Source organism: Arachis duranensis, chromosome 5 (genome assembly GCF_000817695.3).
Source record: "Arachis duranensis cultivar V14167 chromosome 5, aradu.V14167.gnm2.J7QH, whole genome shotgun sequence".
Taxonomy (NCBI): domain Eukaryota; kingdom Viridiplantae; phylum Streptophyta; class Magnoliopsida; order Fabales; family Fabaceae; genus Arachis; species Arachis duranensis.
Window position 1 is genome coordinate 81,055,789 of NC_029776.3, and position 11,008 is coordinate 81,066,796.

The 11,008-nt window shown below is 24.7% G+C and overlaps 1 protein-coding gene across 1 annotated transcript; it reads right to left on the minus strand.

Annotated features, from left to right (window-relative positions):
- Positions 1-6,796: 6,796 nt before the first annotated feature.
- On the minus strand, positions 6,797-9,638 carry LOC107489719 (uncharacterized). The gene is made up of 2 exons (XM_016110472.3): positions 9,454-9,638; positions 6,797-7,629 (listed from the first exon to the last, which is right to left on the minus strand). Exons 1-2 carry the CDS (start codon positions 9,619-9,621, stop codon positions 7,066-7,068), a joined length of 732 nt encoding a protein of 243 aa, XP_015965958.1. The 5' UTR covers positions 9,622-9,638; the 3' UTR covers positions 6,797-7,065.
- Between the last annotated feature and the right edge of the window lie 1,370 nt (positions 9,639-11,008).

Sequence of the window (11,008 nt, forward strand, 5' to 3'; positions counted from 1 at the left end):
TATTTTTATTTAATTCACTATAAATGATAAAAATTATTTAATAAATATATAACTTATTATCTCATCACACTATTTAATGTTTAGGACGAAACAGAAAAAGATAATACTATTTATGATCTTTTGTTTGTATCGTAAGTTCAGTTCTCCGTCTTTTTATGTAAAGCTTAATTTTTTTCTCATTCCGATTCTTCATTTTTCCTCTTTTGTCATTCTTATACAAACAAAAAGATGTAAAGTTTTTTTTTTATAGAATATCAAATTTTACATTTTCAAATAATTCCATATACATATATTTTACGAGAATTAAATAAATAAAAGTAAAAAATAAATTTGAGGAAAGAAATTTAGTCAAGAAGGATGAAAAAGAAGAATATACTAAATTTATTATTCGGGAATAACATGCAGAAAGAATTGAAAAAAAAATAAATGTGGTTATTTGATCTATTCAAACCAATTTTTTTTAAAAAAATTATTTGTATATAATAAATTGATTTTTTTATCAAAACAAATAATAACATGTGTCAGTAATCTAAAAATAGCTTCATAGGTGAATTTTGATAAATTATTCTACTAATTTTCACAATTTTAAAATTAGATCAACCTGGTTGATTCAACTGAATTAATCAAAAATCGGTCACCAAATTAATTCGATTAAAGTAAAAAAACTTAGTAATAAACTGATAAAAAAAACTAAAAAAAAGGTTAAAATTTTGATTAAACCCATTCAACTGGTATAATTTTTTAATGGTTAATCAATTTAAAATAATAAAATATAAAAAATATATATTTTATTATATTCAATTTATTTTTTATTGAACTTTAGTTGAACTCTTAAATTTTTGAACATCTAATTTTATTAAATAAGAGATTTGGTTTTCATTTTTAAAACGTAAAATATCTAAATTCATTCGCGGTTTACGAAATTAGGGACTTAGATATCTCATATGTTACATAAACATTTTTGGATAATAATATACTAAATTATTACTACTAATATATGGTTAATTAGTACATAGTTACATGTGCGTCTAGCTGTACTAATTAAGTCCCAAAGATGCATTTGATGTAAAATATTACCTAACTGCCCTTTGAGTTGCTCAAAAATACTAAATCCTTGTTTAATTTAATTCATCAATGACAAGGATACACCATTACAAATTATAAAAAAAAGCAAATATTATTTCTGGCTGTGAAAGTACTCATCACAACATGCCATAATATAATGTCCTTAATTAGCTTCTTGATAAAAATGAACGAGGGTGCATGGCTGCATGCGTTTAATAAGAAAATTATCATTTTTTTCATATATAGATGAGTTCATTCAAGTACGTATACTCTATGGTCACAACACATGTGACATTAATATTATTATTATTATTTTCATGTTGTGGTGTAGAAATGAGGATGCTTAATTGGTTGAGAGAGGCTTATTGAGAGTCTAATTACTACTAATCAATGCTCCAAGACCACAACAAAGTAGGATTGATGTGTTGGCCATTAGGTTTGATTCCATTATCATATTCCGAATACCTTAGCTTGTACAGCTAGTATATATATTCTTCTTATAAAAAAATTATTGGGTTTTATTATTTTAATTTTTTATTTAATGTTAAGATATACTAATAAATTGTTTAGTAACTAATATGTAAAAATTATATTCAAATGAGAAACAATAATAGCATGATATTATTATAAAATATTTTATTAAAATTATATTAATATATAATGTTAAAATACACATGTATTTATAGTCAGTAAAATATATCACAAATAATATAATTTAGTCTAAATACTATAGTGCAAGACTTCTGAGCTAAATTTTTTCCAATTTTAAAATCCAAGACTTATAGCAATAAATATGTCTCTGTAACTATACATTATCTTTGTTTTAACTTTTAAACTTTTTTATTTCGTACCGTTCATTGAGTTATAGAATATAAAATTAATAATGATATAAATACTAACTTATAGGAAGATTGTAATTCAATAATTATGAACATCAACAATGATCATTTAATTAATTATAAAATTATTTTTAAACATTATTTTAAATGCGGAAATGTGTTTCACACTTATCCACATGTACATATACTTAAGAAACTTAAAGAGGCATACACACCTTAATCATGGCACAAACAACGGCCATGGGAATCTACTCCAAAGATGGTTAAGAAGGGTTGTGTCCAACCCTATGACATAACCAAATATGATAAGAAAGGTTTATCAAAAACCCTAATGGCACAAGCACCATGTCCAAATAATAACATGCCTTTCGCTCCAGATATCTATATGGAATTTATATGTAATTATTTTCCCCCTCTTTCAATGTTTCTTTAATTATTTTGTGGATGTGCTCTATGCCCTCTCTTAGCTTCTTCAATAATATTTACTTTCATATATATGTGTCTTTATATACCCAAGCCTCAATCTTCTATCTTTAGCATACAGAATACTAATGCTAAAGAGTATATGGAATTGAATAGATACTATATATTCATTTTTCTTGTTCTTGTTCTTATTTTTCTCTTGAATCTCCCCTAGTAGCTAGGTAGATCTATTTATTCCTTTTAACTTTATTTTTCTATATGAATTTATACATATGTGTTGTTTTTATATTTAGATATGTATATATATTTTTACTTTATATTTGTAATTTTTTAAAATTAATTTCGGTGTGTTATTTTTTTTTTTTGGTCAGATTTTTATGACACCAGGTTTTTTTCCCCTCATACTCCTACGTATGTCATCTATGATATAACTCATGCCTTTGGATAATGATTCTTGGTTTATATGTTATTTTTTTGGAGATGGTGATCTTGGATTTCTTGAATTAATATGGTTTTGGAAGTGTAAAGAGTGCCTCTTGAAAAATATAAAAAATGGGTGTTTTGTAGCGTAGTTATTAAAATAAGTTCACTAATTTTGTGAAAAAAAATTGACTAACGTTGACTACTTTAAAACAAATATAATCAAATTAGTTAATTCAATCAGAAAATAAGTGAATTAGACAAATAACCGATCTGATTTACATATCAAATTATTAAAAGTTATATAGTATATAGTCCCTCTAACAGAAATATTTGGTAACCAAAGAAAATCAGCAAAAAACAGTCATAACTTGTCTTATTTAGCATTTATTAATTGTTGCGACAATTAATGAATGCTAAATAAGACAAGTTCTGGCTGTATTTTTTGTCTACCTAGCATTACCCATAATCTAATTAATGAGCAAAATTTCAGGGAATCATATATATGAATTAGTTGGTAGCTAATCAATTTTTAATAATCAATTTTGGTTGATCAAATAATTAATTCACTCGTTTGTTTATTAAGTAAGTGTTAAAAATTTAAATCTCATATTGTTTATGCAGTAATACATCACATATCCTTAAATAGAGATTAAATTTATGACGTAGACAACCAAAAAAGTAGTCAACTTCTAAATGAACAAAGTCTGTAGTATTATTTTGTTCCCCTAAGCTAATTGGAATTGTATTATATATTAGGTGAACAAAATATTCTCCCATTCCAATATGAACAAAAGTTTAAACCAATTTATATTCGAATTCAATATAGCTAAATAATGTGGATCTTAATTATTAACATTCTCAAATAGTGTCCAAAAGATAGAAAAAGAAAAAGAGGGAATAGGTTGACAAGAATATGCATCACAATAATAATAACTTTTTTTAAAAAGAATATGCTTCCTAAGTCCTAACAATACATCAGCAATTCATAGCTGGTGAACCCAGACGCATTTCAGGATAAAAGTAAAAAAAAAAAGGTACTAATTATTATAATTAAAGATCTAATTAAGTTTAATTTTCACAAGATCTATTACTTTATTATTAGGTCATGTATTTTTTGAGATAGATGGGGATGTATGCATGCAACATGCTAAAGGAAATTTTGGCAAACATCATCTACGTCGCAGGCTACGTTCTAGAGTGACAAAAATAATATAATAGAGGAAATACTCAAATTAATCTCCAGATAAATTTTAGAATGGTCAATTTTATTTAAACTTTATAAATTTTTATCTTTTAAAAGTTTTTAAAATTATTACTTTCGTTAGACATATTAATTATAATCGATCTTTACATGCTTTAAATCAAACTTTTGACATATATGTTGGACAAATAAATTTTTAACAAATTTTATTATAAGATAAGATATTTAGCTCTCAAAGAATATTAATTATTATAATATAAATTTGCTTTCTTTAAAAAAGGCGGATGGACCGGTCTGAATATTTTTCAAAAACTTTTAGAGAATCAAAATTTATTAAAATGACAAATTAAAATGTTATAGCTAAAATTTTTTGGATATTAATTTAAGTTTTTATTAGTAAAAATATATAACAGGTAACAGAGGTATGCGCCATCCACTGTCCAAAACGACGAGAAACTAATTACTTAGAGTTTGTTTAGGTGATGAACTTCTAAAAAAATTTTAAAAGTAATTTTTTTAAATAAAATTTTAAAATTATAAAAATAATTTAATATTTGAATATTTTATATAAAAATATTTTTTTATCTATTAATTATATTTGGACAACAACGTAAAAATATTTTCATTTATTTATTATGTCAAAATATCTTGTTATAAAGTAAAGAAAAATCTTTTTAAATAGATGATAATTGTTTTTTTTAATATTTTTATTTTTACTTAAAATATTTTCTAAATACATTAAATTTAAAATATATATATTTTTCTAATTCAAAAAAAGAAAGATTTTTTTTTATATCACTTGATATATAGCATTCAAACACACACTCATATCTTACCTAATGTTCACTGTACTTTTACTTCTTTGCCGAAATACCATTAGGAATAATAATCCTTTATTTTGTGGCTGTTGCTTTCAAATAGCACAATTAAATCATAGTAATACCTAACCCGGCCTATATAGTACTATTTCATTCTTCAATTAAATATACTAATTATAAATACTAAAAAGATTGAAAAAGATTTATTTTTTTCCCCTGTCGGTATGATAATTTTAATGTTATCATGATTGCCTAAGCCCAAAGGAAACAAACTAAATTATATTCAGAGTCCAACTGGGATTTGCAAACTCTCCCAAAGAGTCTACTATTTATGAAAAAAGGCATCGCAACCCAAAATACAAGCCATAATGCTAACCTATTTATAAAAAAAAAAAAGTGAATTCTACGATGTAGAAAAAAGATAAATTCTATGATGTAAAAAAAAAGGTGAATTATACATGTATATGTTTGTGTTGTCAAAAGAGTAGTGTGACAAGTGTTTAAAAAGAGAATAAATCAATAGACAAGATTTAACATGTTACAAGTAAAATGTAGTATATTTTGTCTTATGTAACATGTAAATAATGTATTGATTAAATAGGTTAATTATATTTATGTTAATTAATTATTAAAGATAATATTAGACTTGTATAATTTTTTTATTTTTGGACTTTTTGAATGTACGCTCTCTCTCTCCAAAAATATTAACTTTACACACAAAAATTTATTAATATTTATTTATTTTAATATATTCTTTTTTTTCTTTTTTGATGACTTAGATATATTCAGTTTCACAAATATAAAAATATATTTACATATTTATCCAACAAAAAAGATATAACTTTACGTATTTACATACATTTAAATTAATGGTAATATTTATATATATTTAATTTAAATATTATATCAATATATCTGTCAATATTATTCTGGGTACATATAGATATTTATAAAAAAATATTATTCAAACAACACATATTCTTGACATCTTATAAAAATAGTTTGTTATTAATTATTTATATATTTAAATTTTTTTAATTAATAAAACAAAAAATATATATTTAATTGTTTAAAAAATATTGATGTCAAAATAGTATTTGTAATACTGTCATTTTTATGGTGTAGAAAGAGAGAATATATATTTTGGGAGAGTTGATTTTTTTAAAAAATGAAAATTGTAATAAAAAATTTTGTTTTTTTGTTATAAAGGGAAATTAAAAATAAATTTAATTTTAATGTAGTATAAAATAATTTTATATTTACATCTAATGACGTAACATTACATTAACAAAAATAATTGCTTTTTATAGACGGTGTAAATTGTCATCCAAAAGATCAAACATAATTACACGATTGTGTAAAATATTTTACACTGTCAATACATCAAAATTAAACTCACTAAAAATATGTGCACCCAAAATTTGTAGACATATAGAAAAATATGGTAGATACCAAGAAAAATATAAGAAAATATAGTTATTTTTCGGTATTATGTAGATGATATCTTGTTATTTTGTTTGCATTAAAATATCTATTTATAGTTGTTTATAAAAAATAATTAAAAGAAAATTTTAAATACTAAAAAAAGAAAAATCTTTTAATAATTAATATTTCAAAAAAAAATTGTCTAAAAAAAATTAAATACTTCAAGTTATTATTGGAATATTTTAGATGTAACCTATTATTTATAATTAAATTATTAATTTTTTATAATGAATAAACTATGTTATTGTGTAAATATTTAATATTTATTATTTTATTAAACGAAAAAAATATGTCTAAACAGATTTAACAAAACTACATGATTAGTTTCTCTTTAAAAGCATAGAAGTGTGTTGAAGAAAGATAATCATTTTTCTAATATATATTATACATTCATTAATTTAATTTAAAATAAATATTAATAATTTTTTCAAGTAATATGAGTTGGAAAAACAATTATTAATTTAGATGAAAAACTAATAAAAAAGAAAAATTTAATTTATTATTAAAAAAGACAAGAGAAGAATTAATAATTATAATTATTATTTTTTCAATTATTTCAATAAAGCGCTTCTGCACTAGCCACTAATACATTATACATGCCTTGTCCAAATGTGCTCTACTTTTACAACTTACATCATTGTAAAAGGTGCATACACAATAATAATATATGTACATATATTCTTTTTATTCATGAATAACTGCAGCATAATAAACTATATCATAGTTTATTAACACAAAGTTATTCATGTCCAAAAAAAAAAAACTATATAGAAGTTTTTAATTATAGTGATCATAATTAATAATTAGTTATTCAAAGATAGTCATTATTATCACTTTTGCCATTGATGATGATCATGTTTGATTTCCCATGATTAGAAGAACTCCAACAAACAACAAAGTCAAGATTGTAAAACACCGGCAACATAGCCATGAAGCACAACAAAACAAGGATTGGGCCAAAGATCCAAAGCAATAAAGGGAGTGCCAAGTAGAAGATCCTGTTCCCCACAGTGTTCAAAATACTTCCCTTCTCCAAAATCTCATTCAAATATTCCGGTGTTACCATAGACTTAGAGAGTGCTTCTTGTGGTGTGCAAATTAGTATGGCCAATTCATTCAAGAACATAATTGATAAGCTATGGCAGAAAAATGAGAATAAGAATATGGTAAGAAGCGTCACATATTTGAGGGCCACCATAAATTCGCCGTGTGCGCCATAGGTAATATCGTCTAGAGGTTTTTTTACGCTATAAGTGCTGCTTATCACGGCCGCCAAGCCGGCGGAGAGAAGAATGGAGGTGGTGGCCATAAGAGTTGATCCCATTATAAGGTTTCGGAGACTTTGAGCTACTAGGATGTTCTTCTTTTCAATGTCCTAAAAAAATGGACAAAAATGTTTTCAATTTTTTTTTTTTTACTATTTTTTCATGACATATTCTAAGCGTATATAACAATTATATAAAGTGTAATGCAAAATAATCTTTCAAAATTTAAAATTTAAAGCAAATCTATTATTTCTCATCAAAATATAGAGATTATATATACTAGTGTATTAATAGGAGGTGCTAACATACCTATTAATTCAGCATTTTTTTTATATAAATATCTATCATAATAATAAAAAATTTGAAATCAGTCAAAATACTAAATATGTCTCACTAAAATCAAACGGTTAGTACTAGTTATGAGTTTAATTATTGAAATTAATAGGTTTTATTACACAGTTGTTCGCTATATTTTTAATGAAATTACAAATTAGTTTTTACACTTTAAAAGTTTGTAATTAGATTCCTAAAAAAAATTAAAATTTGTAATTTAGTCTCTATCGTTTAAAAAGTATTTGATTTAAAAAAATATTCTCAACATATTCTCTATTTTAAACATGTGACCTGTACATGTTTGACAATAGGGACTAATTTATATTTTTAGTGAAAATATGAGGACCAACCATGTAATTTAACCATTTGAAAATGACCAAAAACTCCCTAGGCTATCTGAACCTACCCTGTCCCTCCCCAACTCTCTCACTCTCACTTTCTCATTTTCTAAAATGGCACTTCAATCCCAATGCTCTCTGTCTCTCACCTCGATTCACCATCGCTATGCCTCTCGCCTCCGTCGTTGTGCCAGATTTACTGATAAATTGAGTTGCTATTTTTATGTTGATTTATTGCTATTTTCTTCTTAGACATTGAATTGTTTGATTTGAATATGTTTGGGATTGGAATTGTTCTCTTTTATTTATCGGTGTTCAGTATTTGGTTTAGAAGAGAAGAAAAAGTTGTCGGATAAGAGAGGCGAGATGGAGGAAGGAGGCGAGACCCAACTCGTGAGCACAAATACGGTGGATCCAGCGCGGCGATGGTGAACCAAGGTGAAAGACAGAGAGTACTGGAATTGGAGTGTCGTTTTAGAAAGTGAAAAAGTGAGAGTGAGGGAACTGGGGAGGGACATGGTAGGTTCAGATAACTTAGAGAGTTTTTGGTAATTTTCAAATGGTTAAATTACACGGTTAGTCTCCATACTTTCACTAAAATTACAAATTAATCCCTATTGTCAAACATGTGTAGTTCACATGTTTAAAATAGAGAATATGTTGAGAATATTATTCTATTAAATCAAACACTTTTTGAATGGTCGGAATTAAATTACAAATTTTAATTTTCTTGAAGGACCTAATTATAAATTTTTAAAGTGTAGAGACCAGTTTATAATTTCATTGAAAATGTAGAAATTAACTCTGTAATTTAACCAAATTAATAACATTTCTTCATTTATAATGAAAAATATTTTTAAAAAATAACACATTAAATTACTTTCATATTCTCTTTATATAATAGATAGAATAATAGATAGATATTAATTTCAAAGAGTTCAAACACGTAGCTCTTTCGTTTAGTTTATAAATGGTAAAATAAAAATCAAATTGAAAGTTAGGTAAAGTTCAAGTATATACATACATTAATACATTATAGATGCTTTTTCTACCATTCCAAAGCAAAAGTCCAGAAGAGTTATATATTGATGAGCGAAATTTAATTTTCTTTCTCTTTTGAAAAAAAAAACTCTTGAAATATATATAAAATAATTAAAACAAAGCATAGTAATATGTGTAATATGTAACATATATGAAAAGTAATAAGAGTGCAAATTATGTGATATTGATTAAATTAATTTTGATGAGAATATATAATAATACCTTCAACATGGCAGGGACCCAAAAGCGTCGAGCATTGGCATTGATTCCGATAGAGGTGGAAAAAGGGTGTGTGCGAGTCTTATGCCACAACCAAATATGATAACAAATACTCATAAGAATTCCTAATGGCACTAACATCAAATCCAGATAACATTTTCTCCACTCCATTTTTTTTTATTTTATTCTTATTCTAATTCCAATTCTCTCTTCTCTATCTCCTATATATATATATACTTGGAGATTGGAGAGTGGTCATCTTTATCCAAAATCAAAGGACAGCGACAAATGATGATGGTTAGTGATACGAATTACTTAATTCTTTTTTTATATTTTAGGGAAAGGCAATGCTTAAGAAACAATAAAGATAGTTGACATTAATTTTAAAAAGGCAATAATAATAATAATGCTTGAGAAGCTAGCTAAGAAATTATAAACTTAGTTTAGATCAATTTTAGTTTTTCTTCTTCTTAGAATAACGAGTACTACTGCGAGAGATTTTCTTTAAATAATATATCAAGTTATCAACTATATAAATATACCCAAAAAAAATTGTCATCAAATAGTTAAACGAGATACTAATGAATTATAACTCAAATGACATAGTCTTTTCATACTCACTTAAAGAGGTCGCCAATTCGAATTTCCTATCTTTAGTAAAAAAAAAAAAGTTAAACGAGACATTCTGATTTTTAGACCTGATAATAATGCTTAAGTAGCTAGGGCTAAGAAATTATAAACATATATAGTATAGTTTATTAAATTTATTTTTTTCCCCTTCTTAATTAGAATAACGAGTGCTACTGCGACAGGCTTTTTTTTTAATACTATATTAACTATACAAATGTAAAAAAAAAAAAAAAATAAGCATCAAATAAATTAAAATTGTCAAATGAGACAGTCCGTTTAAAGCCACAGGTTATACAAGCTGCCACTTTTGCAAAAAATCTTAAATAGACAAAGTTTTTTAGTGGATTAATCTGTTTAATTCGTTTTTTTTTTGGATTAATCAAATTCATTTTATTTAGTTCAAAATTTAAAGGGTTTAATTTAGAAGTAAAAATAACCCTGTTTAAATAGGTGAACGAGCTAGCTCGATAGATTTAATTCATTCTAAATTTTAATGATCCTAAAATTAATTATTTATATAAAATATATATTAAAATATAAATACACATTGAAAATAAATTAAATAATATACATTTTTATATAAAATATAAATATATAAAATAATGGCTTTAAATTTTAAATTTAATAGCATTAAAAACTATTAAATCTTACTCTATTAATAAAAACATGCAACTTTATTTGCATTATTAATTAAAAGTATGAGAAAATGAAATGTATAATAATTACTATAATGATTTTTTATTACTTTACAAGTGTTCTTTGTTTGCAAAATCCGTAACGCAATTGCCTTCAATACATTTTATAAAGTATACATATAGAGACATATAATTTGTGCCCATCTGTATCACTTTAAACACAACTAGGTTTCCTTTCTTTTTCTTCTTTGTCGTTTGGTTATTGTTTCGTGTGGTTTCAAAATGATGAAACT

Excerpts from the sequence above, each read along its gene's own strand:
- LOC107489719 (XM_016110472.3), bottom strand. The coding sequence starts at position 9,621 with ATGGAGTGGAGAAAATGTTATCTGGATTTGATGTTAGTGCCATTAGGA. Across the intron at positions 7,630-9,453 it reads GGGTCCCTGCCATGTTGAAG|GACATTGAAAAGAAGAACAT; the intron begins GTATTATTATAT and ends CCATTTTTTTAG.